This window comes from Wolffia australiana, chromosome 5 (genome assembly GCF_029677425.1).
Source record: "Wolffia australiana isolate 7733 chromosome 5, ASM2967742v1".
NCBI lineage: Eukaryota > Viridiplantae > Streptophyta > Magnoliopsida > Alismatales > Araceae > Wolffia > Wolffia australiana.
Window position 1 is genome coordinate 4,164,880 of NC_135839.1, and position 24,018 is coordinate 4,188,897.

The 24,018-nt window shown below is 46.4% G+C and overlaps 1 protein-coding gene across 3 annotated transcripts in view; it reads right to left on the minus strand.

Annotated features, from left to right (window-relative positions):
* LOC144702972 (pre-mRNA-processing factor 39-2-like) overlaps positions 1-24,018 on the minus strand; it is a 42,927-nt gene that overhangs the window by 11,669 nt on the left and 7,240 nt on the right. For 2 of the 3 annotated variants that reach the window (XM_078575013.1, XM_078575011.1), the window contains exons 4-9: positions 23,322-23,554; positions 15,023-15,190; positions 14,572-14,938; positions 14,346-14,489; positions 9,817-9,969; positions 9,631-9,747 (exon numbers count right to left, since the gene is read on the minus strand). In XM_078575013.1, the coding sequence (XP_078431139.1) occupies positions 9,631-9,747; positions 9,817-9,969; positions 14,346-14,489; positions 14,572-14,938; positions 15,023-15,190; positions 23,322-23,554 (1,182 nt within the window). The remainder of the gene's footprint in view (positions 1-9,630; positions 9,748-9,816; positions 9,970-14,345; positions 14,490-14,571; positions 14,939-15,022; positions 15,191-23,321; positions 23,555-24,018) is intronic. The other variant, XM_078575012.1, reaches the window with a different exon arrangement.

Sequence of the window (24,018 nt, forward strand, 5' to 3'; positions counted from 1 at the left end):
CTCCGGGTCACAGGGGTATCATCTCCAAAGTCAGCTTATACATCATGGAAATAGCTTGACCCTCAAAGAGGTCCTCCATACTATTCCGCCAGAGGAAATCCACTTACGCCTTCTTCATGATTCATATTGGAATTTCTTTCCCACAATTGCCCGAATTGCTTCCCTGGCTGTGTAAACTCCATCCTTGGCGCCTGCATCAGGAGGCATCAGTACCAAAACTGACTCCTCATTTTGAAATTAAGATAAGAATTGAGGCCATTCAAAGGAGATGTGAACCAGTTGCAAATAAGGTGTTATGAGGGTGTTCACAAGGCTCATCTTGCAGCTATTTCAGCGCCAGCAGCCAGCTTTCCTCCATCCTCGCATGTACTTGTTTTTGCTCCCTTCCACTCCTGCTTTGTCTCCTTCCTGATCCTCAACCTTCTCTAGTCATCTTTACTTATGGAGCTAGTTTGAGGCTCGACAACATTGAGTGGATTTGGCGACTACTGGACTCCACTGATGTGGCAAGTATTCTCACTGCTTTGGTTGATTGCTCTTCCACTTCTCCTTTGTCACAGAGCATTGACTCCGGTGCAACAACTCCCAGTTTCAGTTGTCTTAAGTGGCCTTCTCCAATCGGTTATAAAGTTTGTACTGCATCTGCTAATCTCCTTACCATCGCAGGTGTAGGTTGTGTCCGTCTTCCCTCTCTCACCACTCTCACCAATGTTCTTCAGGTTCCTCCACTAACCATCAATCTTGTCTCCCTTTCTTGTCTAGTCAAGAAATTGGGTCAGGATATTATGTTTACCACTGACTCATGTTTTTAGGGTAAATGTTTACCACTAATTCACGTTTCTGTTTTGATAAGGTATTATGGAAGATGGCTTCGCTTCCTGAGGACTGAAGGGGTTTCTACCTCACCCCTCACAAACTTGCTGTGACTGCCACTTCCTCACCTATTTCTCTAGACAAGTTTTGGCCCATCATTTTCTCGGACATATTTATTTGTCTACGCTTAAGATGATATCCCCTCATCTTTATCATAGATGTCCTGTGGACGATTTGGTATATGAACCATGTCCGCTTGCAAAACATTATCACACCACTAGACAAGAAAGGGGATTTCATTTCTGGAGCTCCTTACTGTTCTTCACGTTGTACCCTCCTCGTCCTCATTATTTCTTCCTTTACATTCTCTGTAGACCTCTTTCATCTCTCTCTCACCTGCTGCAGATCTCCCATCAATCTGTGGATGACATGCTCCAGGAGGACGTCAACAGAACTCTCTCTCCTTCTCCCTTCTCTTCCCCAGCCATTATCACTCAATCAGTTGCAATTGAACATCCATTCTTGAAAGTATCAAGAATTATTGCAAAGGTTTATTTTACATTGTTCACAGTCAGTTGAATGTTGTTTATTTTACATTATTTTACATTGTTCACAATTCAATATCATATCATCTTGCCATGGAGGAGGAATTTTAGGCAATTGTTGAGAGTTGCGCCTGCAAATTCATCCCTCTCCTGTCAGGCAAACATCAGGTGGGCTGTTGCTGGGTCGATACTATGAAATACATCTCAGATGGTTCCCTTCAATGGTACAACGCTTGTTTGGTTGCCAAGGTATATACTCTGCATTTTGCAGTGGATTATTTGGAAACTTTTGTTCTGTGGCCAAAATAAATATTGTTCAAGCTATCCTTGCTCTCTGTCTCATCACAGCTGGTCTTTACAGCAGTTCGATGTGAAGAGTGTCTTTCTTTATGGCCATCTCTATTAGGAAATTTATGTCTTTGCATCTGGTTATATCCAGCCTATGCCCTCGTCTTGAACCTGGTCTATAAACTAATGAAAGCTGTGTATGGGCTCATACAGTCTCCTTGTGCTTGGTTATATCCGGCCTATGACCTCATCTTGAGCCTGGTCTATAAACTAATGAAAGCGGTGTATGGGCTCAAATAGTCTCCTTGTGCTTGGTTATATCCGGCCTATGCTCACACTTGAACCTGGTCTATAAATGAAAGAAAGCTGTGCATGGGCTCAAATAGTCTCCATGAAACTGTTTGGGTATTCACAGCGCAACAGCAATCGTACCTTTTCATGATGTCATTGCCCATCAAGGGGAATCACTCCTTGACGATCTTCCAACCAACACCTTGCCAGGGTGACATCAAGCGCCTTTGCATTCTGCATTTCTTTCTTGGTATTGAAGTGGCCTACTCTTCAACTGGTCTTTTCCAACGCTCATGGAAGTATATTCTTGAGCTTCTTCAGGATCTTGGGAAAGTAGACTTGCAGCCACTTCCTACTATTGAGCCTAATCACCGGCTATCTTCTGCTGATGACGATGACTCTGTTTACCGGGGACAATATCAGCGACTAGCCAACAAAATTATCTTACACTTGTCCTGATATTGTCTTTACTGTTGGTGTCATCGATTAATGCAAGCTCCCAATTCATGTCATCTGTATGAGATCAACCAAGTACTTTGCTACCTCAAGGGCACTACTGGCCGAGGTATTCTGTGTAAATCCACTGGTAGATTACACATGGAGATAAAGATGCGGATTATGTTGGGTCCCAAGTTGATCGTTGCTCAATTTCCGGTTATCACATGGTGTAACAAAAGGCTAGCTGTTATGGTCCATTCTAGTTTGAAGACAGAACTACAAGCTCTTGCGCAGGGTATTTTTGAATCCTTATGGATTAATAATCACTTGGATGAATTGCATCCATAAATCACTTGGCTGAATTGCACATACCCCTTGCAAATCCAATTCAACTCTTTTGCATCAACAAATCTGTAATTGGCAGTGCTCACAACCGGTGCAACATGACCACTTTACTAAAGAGAAGTGGAATACCTCTTTACTAAAGAGAAGCTTGTGTCACGATGATTCTGCATTTCGTATATTTCCTCATCATTGCAGTGCATGGACCTACTGTCTAAGGGCCTTTTGGCGGCACACTTCCAGGAGTTTTCGCTAGCTGAATCTGAAAGATATTCACTCTCCAGCCTCAGGGGTGAGTGTTGAAATAAGCCTTAAGCCTATTTCTAATCACACCCCCATTTAGCTTAATGAGCTTGTCCATTAAGTTGCTCTCTCTTCCCCCTCTCTATCACATCATTGTGACCCTAATTCGGTGAAAAGAAGTTTACGTTCTCTTCTCTCACCTTAATCCCTCGACGAATCTTAGTTTCTTCAAATTGAATTTAAAATATTGGTTTTGTCGTTAACTACCACCTTCACAAGTGCTAATTTAACGTTCAATAGAGAAAAATCACAGACAACAAAGTTTATTCAGAAAAAATCACAGACAACCAAGACCAGATAGTATTATTTTCTCTCATAAAGGCAAATCTACCATATTATTGCGCATTTTCAAGCAAAGTAGAAATAATTCAGTGTTACCAGAAATAATCTCCCTTCCACAAAAGATAGAAATTTTTTTTTAAAGGCAGGAAATGAGAAACATGGAGAGAAAGAGATGATAGAAAGAGAAACATGGAGAGAAAGAGAGAACAGAAAGAGAAAAATGGAGAAAACTTTGAAAGAAGAAGATTGTCTTCAAAAGAAGAGAGAGATTCATTTTAATTCCTCAAAATGCCACCTATTTAACTAGACCAGGAAAAATGGATTAGGCCTGATAAAGGTCCTGGCCGGTGCCAAAAATTCTCTTGCAGCCCACAAGAAGTTCAATTCAACAATAAAGTTTCATTGAACTTCTTGTGGGCTGCAAGAGAATTTTCATGAGAGAAGTTCAATTCAACAATAAAGTTTCATGAGATGGACGGACTCCCCCGCCGGCGACCCCGAGCCCGCACCCCCCCCCCCGCTGACGGACTCCCCCGCCGGCGGCCCCGAGCCCGCAACCCCCCCCCCCAAGCCGTCCCGCCGCATGTCGGGCTCTGGCCGGGGGAGAGGCTGCGGAGGCTTTTCTCTGCCGACGCCGCGCAGTAGCAATACCTCCCACCCGCGGCAGGGCTGGAAAAGGCCGCAGACTCAACAGTCTAAACGACCGATGTCGCCGCGGCGGCACCAGCTGCGGCAGCTGCCTTCCCACCCGACAGCCATTACTGCTGATCGGGCAGGTCCGAGGGGGTGGCAGACCCGTCGACCGCCAAGGAGGCCCACACTGACAAGGCCAAGTCGGTACAGATCTTCGGCCCCTACACGCAGTCCTCCTCGTACATGCCAGCAACGTCGATCACCACATCCAGCAGCTCGGGCCGGTCACAACTGGCAAGTTTCGGATCCCCCGACTGAACCGACCCAGGCAACAATTACAAAAAGGCGTCGGTCCTATGCCGAAGTAGTCAGGGAAATGGCCGATGTCCCGCGCGACGAGGAAGAGGAAGCGGGATGGACTAGAGCTGAACACCGCCGGTCAGTTGCTCTCAGCGCAGCCACCAGGGAGGGCGAGCGGCGGTGCTTCCGATGCCTCTCACGAGGACACTTTATTCAGGAGTGCCAGGAGCCCGTCGTCTGTCGTCTGTGCTTCCACTCGGGGCACCGACAGGCAGTCTGTCCGCAGGCGCGAACATACCATCGGGAGTCCGCCTGGACGTGGCCCCCACCAGACCTGCCGGCTCTACGCCTAGTTGGGGAGGTGACTAGCGGTCGGCCAACGGTGGAACAAGTGTTGCGACATCTTCAGTCCAAATGGCCAGAAACGGGGAGTGCAGAAGTGCATCGACTTTCCTCGGGCGATTTCTTCATGCGCAACCTGACAAGGGCCAACCTCCAAGCACTACGGGGACGGGAAGAGGAAGTCAACGGAGGCGGCCGGATTATATGGCGCAGGCCAAATCCTGCGGACGGGGCGAGCAAGCTCAGCCAACATATTGTGCCGCTTATACTTCGGAGGATCCCATTCGGGCGTCGGACATGGGTGCAAGTAGCCAAGATAACACGGCCTATTGGAGCCCTACGTCCGATCGTCTCCAACGGCCTCAAATCAGGGGACCCGAATAGTGTGGCGGTCGAGATTGCAGTCCCCACCGGGGCGGCCATCCCGCCGGTGGTCGTCAGCGAAGAAGATGGGGTCGCCTACATGATCCAGGTTGCGATGCCCCTCCCTCCGCCGACGCAACTGAGATCCAGCGGCCAAGCAGGCCAAGAAGACAGACCCGCGGAATGGTCGCCGGAGGTGGACAAGTCCCCCCCCAAAGCAACACCCCAAAGCAAGACGGTGTCGTCCCATGACCACACGAAGCCGTCACCACTAGCGACGGAGCAGTCGCCGTCTACCAGGAGGAAGCCGCAGGCCAACACAGAGGCGGCAAGGTCGAGGCACTTCCCACCCTCCACCACGGGTCCGGCGACTCCCTCCGACGACCCGCCCACCCTCAACACGGAACATGAGTCCCCCATAGCCACCCGGGGGACAGTGACCGTGGAGGGGGACACGACGCCGGCTCCTACACTAACGTCGACTACGCCTCCTTTGTCGGGCCCAATCTCCGCCCGTGTTCCCAGGGATTCAGGCCAGCCTCAACCCCTGGTGGTGGACAACATCCAGAGCCCTGCGACGCTTCAGCAAGCGGGCTTGACCGCCACAAGCCACAGCCACAATCGGGAAGATCGGGACCACGGCAACAGGGTCAGCCGAGCGGTGTATATGGGGCGTGCGAAGCGAATGCTAGGGGCGCAACAGCTCTACTACAAGCGCAAGGGTAGCAATCGGAAGCCAAGCACGATCATGTCCCGGCAAGAGGTCGACACCTACCTGGAAGAGCTCAATGGGACCACGGTCCGACCCGTGATATCCCCAGACGCGGGAAAGATCGCTAAGGCGGCAGGGGTGCAACTGCTGCCGCAGCACGAAGAGGTCCAACCGGCTCCCCCATGAAGTGCATCTCGTGGAATGTTCGTGTGCTCCGAGATGCCCGTAGGCGACGGATAATCGGCCAATATCTCCGGGAATGGGAAGCTACAGTCATTTGCCTCCAGGAGACCATGCTGGAAACGTGTGATGCACGCACTTGGAATGTCTTGGGGCGGGGACACCTCCAGGGCTTCGCGGCACGTCCGGCCATGGGCCGAGCCGGAGGGGTGTTGGTGGCTTGGTCTGAGAATCACTTCGAAGAAGCTGACAGGTGGATAGGGCGTCATTTAGTGGCGGTAAAATTGTCGCGCCATATGGACAATTGGCAATGGGTGGTCATCTCGGTGTACAGCCCGGCGTCCCCATCCAACCGCGCAGAATTATGGGAGGATCTGGAATCGGTGGCGGGGCGATTCCGGGGTCTCCCCCTACTGGCAGGGGGGGACTTCAATGTCACCCTAGAAGCGGGAGATCGACCAAATGGCGCAGGAGGGCGTGACTGTGGGTCACAACAGCTCTGGGACTTCATCTCCACCGAAGGTCTTCAGGAAATGGGCCCGTCGAATAGCACGTATACGTGGCGCAGCTTCGCCCATCCTCAATCCCTCTCGAGGCTGGACAGATTCCTCTGATCGACGGAATTCATGGAGACACACCCCTCGGCTGAAGTTGTCGCGCTGTCAAGACCAATGTCTGACCACTCGCCAATAGTGTGGCGGCCAAGACCAGATGGCCAAGACCAGATTCCAATTATTTCAAGCTGGATAGATCAATGCTACGAGAAGACCGGTTCCGGAACGATGTCCAGCGGTGGTGGGAGACATGGCTGCACTCCGCGGGCGGAGCCCGGGACCTCCCGTCCAAGCTAAGTGGCCTCCGCTCGTTCCTAAAATCGACCCAACAGCAGAGGAGAGCAGACCGGAGCCGCTGTAGAGATGCAGCCTTGGAACAGATAAAACAGTGGGATGATGTTGAAGATACTAGACCCCTCACGGGGGAGGAGATGCAAGGACGGCGTCGACACAAATCCACGGTGACGGAAGAGGATTACAAACGAGAAATGGATTGGCGGCAGCACTCGAGACAGCTCTGGCTCAAAGAGGGGGACGCGAACACCCGATTTTTCCACATGTGTGCCAACGGGCGGCGAAGGAGGAACCGGATCGCCAGAGTGCGTGTGGGGGGCACGGTGCACGCGGAGGCGGCAGAGATTGGCCAGGCTCTTGCACGACACTTTTTCGCCGTCTCCCGGAAGGGACCTAGACATGTCTGGCGATGGTCCGGCCGCGGAGTAGCCACGCTGACGGAGACTCAAAAACAGGGCCTGACCACCCCATTCACGGAGGAGGAAGTTAAGGCGGCTATACGAGGCCTCAACGCTGAGGGGGCCCCGGGACCCGACGGCATCCCAGTCTTCTTCTACAAAGAATTTTGGCCCACAATCGGTCCGGACCTGCTGCAGGCCATGGCACAACTATGGAGGGGGGAGCTCAACATGGCCCGGTTTAACCGATCACACCTAGTGTTGTTGCCTAAAAAGCAAGGAGCAGAAGACATCGGTGATTTCCGCCCCATCTCCCTCTCGAACACCATCTATCTCCTCATGGCCAAGGTGCTGGCTAATCGCTTGCGGGAAGTGATTGATGGACTCGTCAGCCCCTATCAGTCAGCCTTCATCCCGGGCAGGATGATGACAGACAGCACCGTCTTGGCGGGGGAAATCGTGGCGGCATGGAAGCGAAGAGGAACCACTGCATTCATATGGAAGGTGGATTTTGCAAAGGCATATGATTCCTTGGATTGGGGCTTCCTGTGGGCAATGCTGCGCCGACGAAGATTCCCCGAGTTGTGGATCCAGTGGATGAAGCAATGCGTGACAACCCATGCGTTCTCTATCCTGCTTGATGGACGTCCACAAGGGGGATGGATTCACCCGCAACGAGGGGTTCGACAGGGGTGCCCGCTGGCGCCACTGTTATTTGTCTTTGCCGTGGACGCCTTAGCCGTATGCACTCAGCAGCTCTGTGGGAGGGGATTGCTCGGGGGATTCCAAACTCCTAGCCAGCCCCTGGGAATCCCTTTATTGCAGTATGCCGACGACACAACGTTCTTCATCGAGGGATCGGCTGAGGCGGCGGGGACCGTCTCCACTTTACTTGACATGTTTGCTGATTTTGCAGGTCTTCGACTCAATCGGCAGAAATCATCATTCGTGGGTTTTGGTATGACACCGGAGACGGAGCGACGGTGCGCAGCCACTCTCGATAGCCCCATCGACACCCTCCCAATCCGTTACCTGGGGCTCCCTCTTTCCGGGGGGCGGATCGGGGACCAAGACTGGCAACCAGTTCTTGAGAACATGGAGCGGCGTCTGGAAGGATGGAAGTCTAGACTGCTGTCCAAGGGGGGGCGGCTGGTTCTCATCAAGGCGGTGCTCTCGTCCATCCCAACCCACTACTTGTCAATATTCCGAGCACCAGGGGCTGTCCAGACCCGCATGGAATCCATTATGCGGCGCTTCTTCTGGAAAGGCAGTCAACCAGGGGATTGTCGGGGAGCAGCGCGGGTGGCTTGGAAGGACATATGCCGACCAACCAGATTTGGAGGCCTAGGCATTCGAGACATTCAGCTCTCCAACCAGGCTCTCCTGTAGAAATGGGTCTACCGTATGCTCCAGCCATTGGACTGCTTGACGACTCAGGTCATTCGAGATTCCTACGGAGCCTGCCTGGATAGGCACAGCCTGGGCAGACTCCAACGGCAGCCGTCGGCGTTCTGGCGAGGAATATCACAAGTCTCCCAGCTGACCTGGCAGCATTACACCCCCCAACTCGGCGACGGGGGGACTTTTCGCTTTTGGCTCGACGATTGGTCGGGTCAAGGGAGGCTAAAGGAGAAATACCCCCGCCTGTTTGCGCTAGCACAGGATCCGCGCGCCGCGGCCCGGGTGTGCTGGCACAAGGGATGGTCGCCGACTTTTCGAGGGCACCTGTCAGATCAACGACAGAGGGACCTCCAGGAGTTGAAGCTTTCACTGGGGCAGCTTACGCCCACCGAGGACGGGGCCGACCGGGTCATATGGCGGGGAGCAGTTTTCTCCGCGAGAACGGTATACTCACGGCTCTGTCAGTCTCACTCCCCGGCTGTCCCAGACCTCCCCGGGGGGTGTCGCCTCATCTGGAAGGGGAAGATCCCCTTGACCGTGAAGATATTTGGCTGGTTGCTGCTGAGGCGTCGACTCACTACGCGAAGTGTACGGCGAAAATGGAGATCGGGGGAATCAGCCGAGTGCGCCCTGTGCAGAGGGGAATTCGAGGACTGCGACCATCTGTTCTTCCGCTGCCCCCTGGCGCGGGAGGTGTGGACTACGGAAGAGATCCCGGGTGTGGCCACCCGATCGGTAGAGTCCTTCTGGACATCGCTCCGGGGCGGGCCATACCGGAGTGAAGCCGAGTGGCCAAGACTCTTTGCCATCCTTTGGACCTTGTGGCTTCACCGAAATGAGGTCATCTTCCGGAGTCGACTACCAGTAGCTCTGGCAGTCATACAAGACGCCAGGGCTCTCGCTTCAGTGTGGTGCCGCGGCATGTAACCGCGTTTCGCCTCTAGGCATCCATACCTTGTAATGATTTACATAGTTATGGCAATAGGGGCACCGTCTTACTGGTGACCCCCTTTTTCGTTTCAAAAAAAAAAAAAACAATAAAGTTTCATGCTGAGCCACAGGCACTTCTCTTTGTAATGTAGATCGCAAAATGTAAAAAAAATGTGCATTAAGTTGGAAGCGTCTTGACAACAAAAACACAAAATACTCACCAAAAACCTAAATCTGGCAAAGTGTGTGTAGAGAAGACAAAAGGCATGTAGATCTTGCTTATCCTTCACCATGTCGATTCCTTTTAAATATATCAAGTTAGCTTTTTTCCAATTCCCCTGGAAAAGAACATAGTCACTCGCAACCCAAAATTTTAACTCGACGAAGTTTCATTGCATTTTTCTTACTAGTCGCTTTTGCAGGTTGGCTTGTTGAATTATGCTGTCAATGGAATATGCCAAAAGATCAGATTCTGTGGAATGCAAAGATCCTTGGGCACCACAAGCATCTCCTATGTGCTCCTTGACCTTTGCACAGTATTCATGAAAACCTGGAACTTTCTGTCATCCAATACAAGGTACGCATGAAAGAAAGGGGACTAAAAATTTTATGATACCTACCTAGTAGGTGCTCAGAGACAGAATAGAAAGCATGAACCATGTTAGAAACAAAATACTGGTTTCAAACAGTCTGTTAATATTTGAAAAGCATTTTTTAAATAAATTTATTTGAAGAGCATTTTTTCATAGAAGTTATTGAAAGTATTTTACCCTCCTTTGTGTGTACTTTCCTAGTTGTTTAATATATCCCCAAGAAAAGGGCACGTGTGTCTTGTCTAGTCCAATCTTGCATACATACAACAGCTACCAAAACCACAAAATGAAACGAAATTCTATTTCTCTTTTTAACCAAGTTTCCCTCGCACCCTTTCTGTCACTAGCCCGGTCGAGACATAACTGCAACCATCTTCTTTTAGAATATCCTTCACCATCTTCTTCTAGACATCACTGAAAAAGAGGAGGAATGATGCTCTAGTCAAAGCAAGGCAATTGGATGATTTGGAAGACATCAGGAATCTAGAGGGAGAAGAGGTTCAAGAACGTAGAAGATGGCAGGGCGTGGTAGTGGAGGAAGACAAGAAATTGGAGATGGATTGGAGACAGCGGTCAAGACAATTATGGCTACACGCAGGGGACGCAAACACGAGATTTTTCCATCTGGTGGCGAATGGCAGGAGACGTACAAACCAAATATTGAAAATAAAGGTGGGACAGAAGGAACACACTGCTACACAGGCAGTGGGGCAAGCCATTGCAGACCATTTCAGATCCTTCTACAGAAAGGGAAAACGGAGTAGATGGAGGTGGTGCGGCAAAGGGGCAAGGAGGGTGAGCCCTGAACATCAAGAGGAATTGATCCAACCTTTTTCAGAAGACGAGGTCAAGGCAGCGATTAAAGGGTTGAATGGGGAGGGAGCTCTGGGTCCAGATGGCATCCCAGTCTTCTTTTACGGCCAATGTTGGAGTCTGGTCGGTCCAGATATGATGGCCACATTTGATGAAATTAGAGAGGGAAGAGGAAACATGGAGAAGATCAATAGATCTCATATATTCCTCTTGCCGAAAGGCCAAGGGGCAGAAAAAATTGAAGATTTTAGACCCATTTCATTGTCAAATTCAATGTATTTGATTATTGCCAAGGTGTTAGCAAACAGGATGAGAGCCATGATTGGTGAACTGGTTGGACCTGCTCAGTCAGCCTTTATTCCCTGCAGGCTACTGGTGGATAGTGCAGTAACAGCCGGGGAAATAATAGCTGCATGGAAGAGGAAGGGAACGCGAGGGTTCATGTGGAAGGTCGATTTTGCCAAGGCCTACGACTCTTTAGACTGGGATTTCCTATGGGCATCCATGAAGAGGAGGGCCTTTCCCAAGGAATGGATAATCTGGGTGAAGAGATGCATCACATCGCACTCCTGTACGGTGCTGGTAAACGGACGCCCAGAAGGTGGCCAAATACAACCTCAACAAGGAGTGAGACAAGACTAACCATTGGCACTGTTACTGTTTGTCTTGGCAGTAGACGCACTCGCAGTATGTACTGAGCAAGCATGCACAAAGGGCTTGCTGCAAGGCTATCAACTATATGAGCAATCAAATGGAATTCCCCTGCTTCAATACGCTGATGACACCACTTTCTTCATCGAAGGCTCGGTGAGGGAAGCGAGGAACTTATCCATCATACTTGATCTGTTTGCAGGTTTCTCGGAACTCCAAATAAACAGGACCAAATCAGCTTTTATGAGTAATGGGCTCTCGCAAGAAGAAGAAGCACAGTGTGTGGAGATTCTGGGAACACCAATCGGGCGGCTTCCAATGAGATAGCTGGGCCTACCACTAACGAAGGGGAGGATGACGAAAGCTGATTGGCAACCGGTCATTGAGAAGGTGGAACGACGACTAGAGGGATGGCAAGCAAAAGTATTATCTAGAGGGAGACGACTGGTGCTACTGAGGTCAGTTTCATCAACCATTCCGATTTTCTATCTCTCTGTATTCAAGATGCCCGCTGGAGTCGGGAAGAGAATAGAAGGCATGATGAGGCGTTTTCTATGGAGAGGATCTGGGCCAGAACAAAGAGGGGGCTTGGCAATGGTGGCATGGAATAAAGTATGCCGCCCAATTAAGATGGGAGGTCTGGGGGTCCTACACATGCAGAGCATGAACACGGCACTACTCACCAAATGGGTGAAGAGAATTATGAATCCACGGGAGGATTTGGTCGTCGAGTTATTACGTGACATCTATGGTAAGGGTCTGAATTGGCACAGAAAGTCAGATATGTATTATGGAGCATCGCCATTCTGGCAAGGCTGAGACTGGTCTTTCCTAGGGTACAAGGTTTTTTCTCGGCCAAGTTAGGCGACGGGAAGACTTTCCAATTTTGGAGAGATGCATGGTCGCCACGGGGCATCCTTAGTGCGATATTCCCCCGACTGTATGCATTTGTCCAGGATCAGAATGCCCACGTGCGTGACTGCTGGGAGGGCGCGTGGAACCTGATCATACAAGGTGCCTTATCCAACCAGCGTGTGTCGGATTACATAGATATACAACAATCCCTATTCCAGCTATGACCAGAAGATGGAGAACGAGATAGTTGTACATGGACAAATGGCCCCTTCTCGGTCCATAAGGCCTATACGTGGTCCAAGAAGGACAAGAGGACGACATAGCACTAGTCAGCGCATGCAGATTCATATGGCGTCAAAAAGTCCCATTGAAGGTGCGGTTTTTTGGGTGGCTTCTAGCAAGGAAACGATTAATGACAAAAGTCTTTCGCAAAAAGTTATACCCAGATACTTCGTCGCAATGCGTGCTGCGTTTGAATGGGAAAGAAGATTGCAACCATCTTTTCTTTGAATGCTCCTTTGCTCGCATAGTTTAGGCCAGCCAGTTACTCTAAAGGATGAAGGTGACATCTGAACAGGCCTTTTGGGATTCGGCACGGCATTTCGTGGGAAGAAGAAACAAGGAAGGGGGCCGAGCACTAGCCGTGTTGTGGGCCATCTGGCTACATAGAAATGAGGTGTTGTTCAGAGGAAGAAGGGCTTCTACCGATGGAGCAATACATGAAGCAGAAGGACTTAAGGCAGCATGGTCCTTGCAAGCGACGGGAACGAAGGGAGGTTTTGATGATGACTGATAAGCATGTAAAGGGCCTGTGAGGTCCTGACAGGAGGTTCACAGATTCGTCGGGTGTTCATCCCTTGTTATAGTTCAAAAAAAAACAAAAGAATATCCTTCACCAAGAATATGCAAGAATACAGTTTGGTACAATTTAAGGCTGCAATTTCTGGATCCAATAGAATAAATAAACTAAGACAAGAACTCATGGCAGTCAACTGCCCATTATAGCATGGTCCAAATAGTCCTAGGGTTATTTTTTAGTCTTGAGAACAAATGCCCCAAGGACTGGATCACATGGAGATAAATAGCTTTCCAGCAAAACTAAAATGTGAGTGCATTTACACTCATTTCACATTAAAAAGTTGAGTGAATCATGAAAAACCATGATGATAAAGAGCAAAAATGGGTCAGATTGACATAAAACCAGAGACCAATAAAAGTTATATCCCAAGGCATAAACAGCATTTTGCCTTCACTGGTCGCACTAAATTTCCATTGTATCACAGATTGGCATTCTTACTAGAACCCAAATAAAACTTCTCAAGGTCCCATACACCTGGGATTCGTATACAATCATCTTATTGGTCTGAGATAGCTATATCATACAATTTCATTACAGCTTATACTCCACAAGGGTTACGGGTATGTATCACATTATGAATCTGATAACTTCTATACACTATATTGAAGAAAACTTTAGAGGAAAGGCGAGCCACAGGAGGCCCGCCTGAGGTATGAAGGTCTCTCAGACATTTCAAAATTTAGAACCAGAACATCAGTCAGAGTAACCAGAGGCCAAAGCAGCAGGATACCACTGCGGCTGGACGAGGAGTCTATCAAGGACTCCTCAGTTTGTTTATCATTCTCTGGATACTACGGATACATTTAGATTGGATTTGGCCTTTGAATTCCACAGCCTAGATCTTTTTATTCAATATTACTATTCAAAGTGACAATTGATTCAGTTAATAAGGTAAAACCCAAAAAAACAGAAACAATAGGCAACGAGAAAACCAGAAAATCATGAGAATTATCAAACAGGAGGCATCCTTTATTTGAGAGCCGATAAACAGTTAACCTAACATGCCCTAAACACAGTCCTAACAGCAGGAAAAACCAATCGATTCAAAGCTCTCAATACCAAGGGAAGATAATGCAAATCTGTTGAACCTAACTTGACATCGAGCATAAATTGGTGAGTTTCATCTACAATCAAGTAGGGTTGCTCATATTTTCTAGGTGGTTACCTTGAGAAAAGTTTTCCCTGCCCGCTCAATAGCATGGGTCGCCAGTTCCCGGCCTCCATTAGCTTCCATGTGTTCAATGTATCGGACCCAGAAGTCAGGATAATTAGCACAAGGAATCAAACACCTCTCGTAGAGCTTTACAGTCTGTAAATAAAAGGAAATATGGAGTAAAAGTTTCGTCAAAAAACAAAATTATACAAAATGTAGATGACAGGATCAATTATACCCAGTCAAAATCATATTTAGCGTCGACAAAGTCAAGATAATGATGCCAGTTTCGTAGCTGATTGTCATCGAGTGATTTAACATGGAAATGGTGCCTCCGAATCTGAGACTCAAAGTGGCTGATCTTTTTATCAATATCTAGTGACGTCCGGTAGAAATATTCACCAACAGTTAAAATAGAGTTAAGCGTTTGACTTCTATAAATATCATCTGGCCGATCAAGAGCACCACTAATTATCCGGCTTAGTTGTGAATCACCAATAGCACTCAAATTTTCAAAATCAATCCCTGCTAACCCTTCTGGTATGTCCATGCAAGTAGTCTGGTATCTAACTTTTTCTTCCAAGCGGGTGACAAGTGCCTTAAGGCTGAAGATTCAGAAACTAAACATTATTGTCAGAAAATGAAAAGGAATCATTAAACTAAGAAAAACTACTGAGTGAAAAATATACCTCTGGTAGTAATGATGTAACCTTTTTGTAGGAAATCTCAAGCTTTTGATGTACACATCAATAAGGTGATTCCAATGCTTATTTGAATGCTCAAATGCAAGCCATTGGTCCCATATTAAACTCGCCCGATAATCTTTTCCAATAAATGATAAGCTTCTTTTATACAACCTACCAAGTAAAACAAATCAAAATAGAAACCAGGTAGCCTTTTCCCTTTATTTTCAAAAGATAAATCATGGAAAACCGCAAGTTCTTTTGCATATGAAGTATGGAAATGGTAGTGAAAACTGAAAAGGATTCTTTAAGAGCCATGACAAATTGCAATATCAGGAGGTGCCCACCAAATCCTCAGGTCCAGATATGGCCTACAACTAAAGGATAGAGGGTTTGAAGGAGAGTTGGAAGAGTATAGTTTCCTATTATTTATTGATGATGAAGCCTTTGTTGACAGAAAGACGAGGTTGAGTTCACCAAAGCTGAGCATTGTGTCGTTTTATTCCTTACTTTGGCAACAGCGGGAAGAAGAGGATACTCGAGATGGAGATGTATAGAGAATGATGGGATGAGCATAAGCTGGAGATTTTATAGCTAGCCTGCCTTCCAACAATGTCAAATCATACATCAACCATAGAAGTATCCTCCTGTCCATAGTCACCACCGATGTTCTGGTACCAAGGTTCATAGCAGGACCCGACATACTCTACATCTTGTCCCATTCCATTTCAAGTCTAGAATATGGAATGGGACACAATCCCTCAGATCTGACCCCATAACCCATTTCATCCCAAGACCCAGGATAATACATCTGGGACACACCCACCCATGTGAGAATATTGAATTTTTTTGTTATTTATAACTGGACCCTAGCTGTCAACTTTTGGAGATTGGAGAAGAGTGAGAGGAGGCAGGATGACAGAGGAGCACGTCGCCCTCAGAGCAAGGGATAATCAGTAGAATAGTTCATTTTCATTCACGTTCTATCTGCTTTAAAATACTCAGACTATTACAGTTTTACATAAGATTTCCTAATAAAGTAGGGACTGAAATTTTTAACTTTATAATCTAACACCACACAAAAATCTGAGTTTGGGAAAATTTTACAATATTTTATTATACATTACTGGGCCCCACCCAGAATACATCCCAGTGTAGAATCCACCTTCATGAGGAGCCAGACAGGAAGGACAGGATGCAGGCATCGACAGATGGAACATATCCAAGACAGGATATGGCAGAATGGGCTTGAATCCCCATATGACATACAGGACGCAGCTTGCCCCGTCCCAGGGTGTGGGGAAATCTAGCTTTTACTCATGTTTAGGGTTCCATCATTGAAGCAAACGGTTACTCCAATCCTCGAAATAGAATTATCTTCAATAGAAACCACCTGAGAAGCAATTGAGATTCACTGGTAGGACTGATAAGCCACTCCCTAGGCCTTAGGAAATCATGGTCCGAAACCAAGTTTTTTTTTTAAGAGAAGAAGATCACCCAAGGTCGGTGATCCTCCTGGTGTGGTATAAATATATACTTGATGGATACACATGAGACCCAAAGACCCCCCACTCTCTCTGGTCACATCTTTCTAAACCAAGAAAATGCAAGAGTTGGCAATGCTTGTAAAACTCCATCTAGCGATGCCGCCCTCCCCTAAAACATAACCTGATTTCTATGCAACCATATTGCCAAGAGTAATGCAAAAGGGCACACCCCCCCCCAGATGCGTCACTCTGTAAAGAATCCCAGAAGGCTTCCTTCTGTAAGGAGCCAACCACCCAAGATTAGCAGGCTAGCCCATACTGCCCAGGCAAGTGTGCATTCAAAGACGAGATGAGAATAGACTTCTTCAACCCTGTGCACAAAACACACGACCCCGAATTTTTCGGGAACCATCTCTTCCTGCAACCCATGTCGCCATCCTTCCTCAGAGGAGCAACCAACCAAAACATGGCACCTTCAGGGGATCTTTACTTTACAAATGACATGACAATCACTGGTGGTCGTTGGTTCTTCCGCATGGTTATATGTATGATCTGCACATATATATCTCGGACAGAGAAGGATGTGCTATCCAACCCCAACTGTCTTGTGTCTGATGCACGGGTCTCAAATGTAATATGGACTGTTACATCATCAGATAATCCTCAGCTCGCAGGTCCAATAAGTTGTCGACCAAGTCTGGATTCCACAAGCCACCATATCCATTCCGAATTGTGGTATGGGTCGTGTAAGGGCAAACAGGTGTGGAAACTCTTCCATTAGTGTGCCTCTAGTCAACCAGTCTAGCCAGTAATGGAAAAATGGAGGTGTTCCCACGATTGAGGCCAAAAAATTCCCTGACTTGAGGCAACACCTACCTCAGCCCCTGCTAGAATGCTGGACGATCCTCCAACCAGGGCGGCCCTTTCCTGCTCCAAGTTTATGACCCATAGCTGTCCTCTAAGATTGGCATAACTATATCCATGTCTGGTCCCATGAGTCTGCCCACCCGCTCAGCTAACAGGGTTAGGTTCATGGCTTGTAGTTTCAATATCCCGAGACCCCTTGGTTGAACGGTTTGCAGACTACATCACAAGAGACAAGTCCAACTTCCCTCTCTTTTCCCAACCCTGAGTTTTTTCATAGGAATCTCCTCATCAAGTCTTCTATGGGTTTGTCTGTAAACAAAGGCCTACACGTGATGCCCACGTGGGCACAAAATTGAGGAAATATGGCTTTTGTCATATTTCCCATTGTTTTTGTATCTTCTCATTAAGGGGCAAGACGGTAATTTGTTTCACATTGTATCTGTATGTATAAACCCTAAGAAATGAAAAGAAGTAAGAATGGTTTTTTGCTCTGTCAAAAGATTCTGCTGTTACATCCAATACCCACAGGTAATTTCAGGGCTGAGAGGTAGAAGATGGGGAGTGCTGAGAGCACATGGCAACACCAGGCAAACCTCCCGTGACAGTACTCTGGCCTGCCATCCATCTGGCTTCCACTCCACCTTCTCCATGACTGGTTGCCCATCCATGTTCTTGAGATGAAACCCTGAAAATGGGAGGCTTAGATAGCTAATGGGTAACATCCCAATCGACATGCCCAAGGCCATAGAGCACATGCCTTTCTCCTCTTGCAACAATCCGAAACCATCAGAAGGTGATTTGGCGCTGTTAGTGTGAGGTCCCAAACAATGTACAAAAACTTCTAGTCTGGAGAGGTTCTTGGCTTCCACCACTGATCCCTCCATGAAAAATACGGTGCTGTCTGCATATTTCAGTATAGGGATACCCACTGGGAAACTTGGGGTCTGAAATTCCTTCAGCAGACTGTGGGCACAGCCTTGAGTTGCAGTTAATGTGATACAATGTTTTGATTTGATTGGAATGACTGGAATGAAGATAGGGTGGCAGGGAAGAGCACTCTCTGCCCAAGAACACATTGTTTGGGCAAAGTCTGATATCATAATTCAACAACGGCTAGTCATCCATGAATAGAAAGTGTTGAATGTATAGGCAAATTATAAGCCTAAATAATTTTATTGCGTTTTTCCCCCTTATCGGGTCCGGGTAGACCCATTACCCGATTCCATATAGGAATCGGGTAAGTTATAACGGCTAGTTTTACTAGCCGTTATTAACGGCTAATTTGTCTCTCTATAAAAGAGAGACAAATTAGGATTTCTATTGTTATCTTTTTACCTCTTAATACAATTCTCTTTTCTTGTTCTTCTTCTCCCTCTGTTTCTCTCTCTCCCTCACTCTCTCACTGTGCCATACAAAGTCAACAGAAAGTTTAACCCTTAAATAACTACATAAAAGTCCCAACATAAGAAACCAAAAACGAAACAAACAGGATGTCCAACATATAATTTAATTTTTCTTAGATGGGAATAATTAAGAATTGTGAAATTTAATGGGTCTTTTGTAGATCCAACATATGTGTTAGAATTTGAGCTCCTACCACTATGCTAAAAGTTATAGCTGATCTCAAGGTCCCTACTTATATTGTTAGCATATAGGCTAGATGTTGGTCTCCAATAGTCCCCTACAACACCTGCCACTGGCCAATGCAGTTCCCAGACACACTGTGTTGTTCTTGGGATTTGATCCTGTAAACTTTGCTCTGATACCATGTTAAGATTCAATTGCTTGATGAAAGCTATAGCCAATAGAAAGTGTTCTACTTTTCCGCTTGGGCAGGATGATGTTCTTCAACCTTGACCCACAACACCTGTTGCTGGCCAATTTATTCGTCCATGAGTGAACCACGCAAAGTTCTCACAGCAGGGGGAGGCATACTACTGGTGATTGGCACTGGTGATGTTCGTATCAACCATGCATGCATTCTGAAATGGGTCTTACATGTGCCTGAGCTTAAGGCGCAATTGATATCATTACAAAGATTAGTTTGTGATACTGGATGGAGATTTATACTAGATAGTGATGTTTGTTTCTTGTGTGAAAAGGTGTCTGTGGAGAGGACTTCATCTGTTAGGAAGGAAGATGGCTTGCTCCTACTCGAAGATCGTCCCACCGTTTGCCTCTCCTCAACGAAGCTTTCTCAGGCCATAGACAGGATTCAGTTGCTTCATTGGCGTATTGGTCATCCAGCCTTTGAACTTATGAAGTTATGTTTTCCAACAATTTGTAATGGTTTTGATGTCAGTACTTTGGTGTGTGAAGCCTGTCAATTGGCTAAGCACAAACCATCTTCATTTAGAAGTTTGAATGACGAAATTTACTTCCCTTTGACTGTATCCATAGCAATGTATGGGGACCATGTTCAATGACGAATTTATCAGGTTGCTGGTGATTTGCAGTGTTTAGCGATGATTGTACTCGTTTTACGTGGCTCTTTCAGCTAACTTCTAAGGCAGAAGTTACATCGACTCTTGTGCAGTTCTGTCAAATGATCCACAATCAGTTTGGCGTTCAGATCAAACGTAGGTCTGATAAAACTCGGGAGTATTTTTAATGCCACTGTCAGTACATAACGGAGATAGGCATCACCCATGAGTCTTCATGCTTTAATACACGACAGCAGAATAGTTTTCACTGATGTCAACCTTTCCAGGGGGAGATTGAAGACTGGATTGATGGCCAGAGTTTTTTGGTGTAGCATATGTGCATGTGCAATCTGGGAAACTGGATCCAAGGGCAATCAAGAGCGTCTTTGTTGGTTATTCCAGTACCCAGAAGGGATACAGGTGCTATCACCCTGAATCCAGAAGATTCCTTACTTCTGCAGATGTTACCTTTTGTGAACAGGTGATGTACTTCAAGTCCCAACCAGAAGAATGTGCCACTCAGTCATATCCACAGCCACAAGGTTCCCAATTCCTTTCTCTGCCTCATGAGAGCTGGTCCCAATAGAGTCATATACCCCAGGAGGTCATGCAACCTTCACCAGAGCCAGTGAACACTAATACATCTCAGAGGACACTGTCGCAAGTCGACCAATCCACAGGAAGTTCACAACCAGTTGAACACACGTTTCCAACCACAGATACATTAGAGAGGGAAGTCACTGCTGAGAATATGGAGACAGTGGATGAACAACTATCAGGTCAAGGACCAGTGGATGAAGAAGAGAGCAGCCAAGCTGCAGAAGACTTGAGGTGGCCGATAGCACTGCGCAAGGGTGTGAGAAGTTGTAGACAGACACCAAAATATCCACTTGGTAATAATGTGTACTATGGTCCACTGGGCCATGAGTATGCAAGTTTTGTGAGTATTCTCAGAAATATATCTATTCCAAGAACTCTGTCAAATGCACTTGAAAGCAGAGAGTGGAAGAGGGCCATGGATGAGGAGATGGAAGCACTGGAGAGAAATCAGACATGGGAATTTGCTATCCTACCTAAAGGGAAGAGAGTGGTTGGATGCAGGTGGGTGTGCACCCCTAAGTTTAAAGCTGATGGAAGCCTAGAAAGATACAAAGCTAGACTGGTTGCCAAAGGTTATACTCAGTCCTATGGTATTGACTATTTTGAGACATTTGCCACAGTACCAAAGTCCATTGTAAGGATCTTACTTGCTTAGGAAACAAAACTTGGCTGGAACATCCTCCAATTTGACGTAAAGAATGCATTCTTGCATGGTGACCTGGAGGAGGACGTATATATGTCTTCACCCACAGGATACCAGCTCTCAGATCAACTAAATGTTATCTCCAAACTAAGGAAAGCGTTGCATGGCCTTAAGCAGTCCCCCAGGGCTAGGTTTGGAAGATTTGCCCTAGCCATAAGAAGTTTCGGTTATTGGAAGAGTGACGGTGATCATACACTATTTATCAAGCATAGTATCTCTGGAAGATGACAGGAGATGACAGGGAAGAGATTCAGGATTGAGCAGCAAACTATCTGAACAATTTGAGATCAAGTCACTTGGAACCCTGAAGTATTTCCTGGGAATTGAAGTGGCACACTCTAAAAGGCATATGTTTATCTCACAACACAAGTATATTACAGATCTACTTGATGAAACAGGAATGCGAGATTCCAAGCCAGAAAATACCCCAGTCGACATGAATGTTAAATTGGGAAGGGGTGATGATGGTTCCCCAGTGGACAAAGGCTCCTTCCAGAGACTCATAGGGAAATTAATTTACCTGAATCATACTCGCCCAGATATATCACATGCAGTGAGTATTCTGAGTCAGTTCATGAGTGATCCCTATGACATTCATCCACAGGCAGCAAATAGTACCAACACATATCTCAAGAAAACTGTTGGACAAGGCATCCTGTTTACTCGAGTTGGTGGACTATCTGTTGAAATTTATTCGGATGCTGATTATGCCAGTTCTGCAGTAGACAGGCGATCCACATTTGGGTACTGCACTTTCATTGGTGGCAGTCTGGTTACTTGGAGGAGCAAGAAACAAAAAGGTTGTGGCACGTTTAAGTGCTGAGGCAGAGTTCCGTGCTTTGGTTCATGGGATCTGTGAAGGTCTGCGGATAAGAGGGATAATAGAAGATCTGAAGTTATTCCAGGCTCAGTCGACTATGAAGCTCTACTATGACAACCTGTCCGCTATTGCAATAGCTCATAACCCTGTCCAGCATGACCGCACAAAATATATTGAAATTGATCGCCATTTCATCAAAGAAAAGATTGATGCAGGTCTTATTCTTCTCACATTTGTGAGATCCTTGGAGCAGACAGCTGATGTATTCACGAAAGGCATACCTGGTCCTCTGTTCCAGCGGCTGGAGTCCAAGCTCGGCATGATCAACATTCATACCCAGCTTGAGGAGGGGTGTTAGCCAGCCATCTTATCTCGTTTCTATTACCTTTCTATTTTCCTCATATTATTTTTCTCTCTTTTTCTCTCTGTAAGTGGGCCAGATGCTAAAAGTGGACCCACGTGCACAAGTCACTTATTCTCTCACGTGAGAGAATAAGTGACCAAACGATAATGGGCCCAGAGCATTTCAAATGTACTAACTGGTATTTAAACCAGCTCTATGAGAAATCGATAGATGTGTGTTTTCTGTTTTTTCCTGGGAAACCCAAGCTGAACGTGAAGGAGACAGGAGGAGATCCAGGGAGCTGGAGGGCAATTTCTAACAGATCCATCTAATACTAACTAACAGTATGGAAAGCATGAGAGGATGTAATTTGTCTCATAAAATACAGATCTACGATACCATCCCAGAGCCACTAGGTCCAGTACAGAGGTTCTCCAGCACGTAACTATAAGGTGTGACTGAATATTAGGCATTAACATTTTGGGCTACTCCAAAAGTTTGTCATTAAGCTGGCCCACAAACAATCATGCAGATCCAATTCTGGCATGGATGTAAAACTACTAACAAGCTTAACTTATCAACATAAACATGTACAGGAGTTCATTTGATGCGTCTAAAATGAGTCCTGTCTTCACTGATCTTCTGATGAAGTTAAGATAAATAGGGAAATAAAATTGGTCGCTGGATTCAAATTTTTCAAAGTAACCCTAAAACAGAGCACAATTGACCAAATATTTTATCTATGCATAACTAAGCGCATACAGAAACATCCTCCGTAGTGAGCATACTATGCTTTGAAAGGTGACAAAAGAATATATCAACCCTCTATTTAACTCTTACATTGAAGGAAAAATTTAAAGTATCTAAGAGCCCAGCATTGTTGAGAAACACATTCAATCCACTCTAACCTCTGGCAATATTGACCTTCTAAATCTCTAAATTAAATCAGCAAAAACAAGCCGTAAACTCACTTTAAATTTGAAATCAACCACATTCCACCAATATCACAAAACAAAAATTGATAATTCAGACAGCATTTATCATAACACAGCTACAACATACCTTCGAACATCATCGATGTCTTCAAAAAGCTGCATCCCTAAGCAGCAATAATCGGCCCATAAATCAACTGAATAGGTAGCTACATTCACGGCCTTCTCAAAAACTTCCACTACTTGATCAGTAGATGATGATAACCGTGCCTTATGACTTGCATACTTCTTCCAGTAATCATAGCATAAAGGATACTCGGATAGAAAAGATTCATAAGCTCTAGATATGGCACTACTGTCGTCCTATAAACACAAAACATGAATATCATGTAATAAGTACCCAGAACATAAATTGAGCGTGAACAAATCGGAATAAACAAAGAAAATACAGCCAATTCCCAAGCATCCCTGGTTAAAGGCAAGATAGATGCAGAAGAAAATATGGCTACAATCAGTATTAAAGAATAGAAAAACAAAATAGAATTTTCAAATTGTTCTACACCAACGCTTGATACCATCTGTTTCTTTGTGTCGTTTCTTAAAAAATATGTTTCTTTGTACTGCATTGACGAAACTATAAAAGATTTACCAATTAAATTGACCTGTTCCTAACACCAAAGCTTGTGTTCTTGGGGCCCTCCAATCTTCTGTGAGTAACAAACACCTTCTGATAGGCCTTCAGAACAGTAATCTGATCGTCACCAGAGCTGTGGCATCGGCTTCTGACATTCTGGCTGTGGTTGTTCACCAGGGCTGCAGGGAAGGTC